We start from the raw sequence: 300 nt of genomic DNA, 5'->3' as shown, positions 1-300 counted from the left end.
CAGGGGCTGGGGGGCAACCCCCTCCTCGCCCTCCACCTGGAATGCCCCACCCTGGACCTCCTCCCATGGGAATGCCACCTCGAGGACCTCATTTTGGGGCACCTATGGGTAAGTGGGTCCCTCCAGCCCAGGGGATGTGGCCTTTTTTTCCCCGGGATCCTTTCCCTCGTGTTCCAGCCCCACGTCCCTCCCTTGGGTTTCATCTCCAGGGAGGTTGATGGAGCAGGAAAAATGTCCTGGATCCCCTCAGGATCTCCTGGATCCCCTGGGATCTCCTCGTGTCTGTCACGACATGAAGTG

At 61.0% G+C, this 300-nt stretch overlaps 1 protein-coding gene across 1 annotated transcript in view; it reads left to right on the top strand.

Annotated features, from left to right (window-relative positions):
• Positions 1-108, top strand: part of SF3B4 (splicing factor 3b, subunit 4, 49kDa) — a gene marked incomplete at its 3' end in the record, with an annotated part of 3,146 nt that extends 3,038 nt beyond the window's left edge. The window contains exon 4 of the mRNA XM_009995147.1: positions 4-108. Within this exon, the coding sequence (XP_009993449.1) occupies positions 4-108 (105 nt within the window). The remainder of the gene's footprint in view (positions 1-3) is intronic.
• Between the last annotated feature and the right edge of the window lie 192 nt (positions 109-300).

This window comes from Chaetura pelagica, unplaced genomic scaffold (genome assembly GCF_000747805.2).
Source record: "Chaetura pelagica isolate M959 unplaced genomic scaffold, ChaPel_1.0 scaffold1263, whole genome shotgun sequence".
Lineage (NCBI taxonomy): Eukaryota > Metazoa > Chordata > Aves > Apodiformes > Apodidae > Chaetura > Chaetura pelagica.
This window is presented reverse-complemented; position numbering and strand designations above follow the sequence as displayed.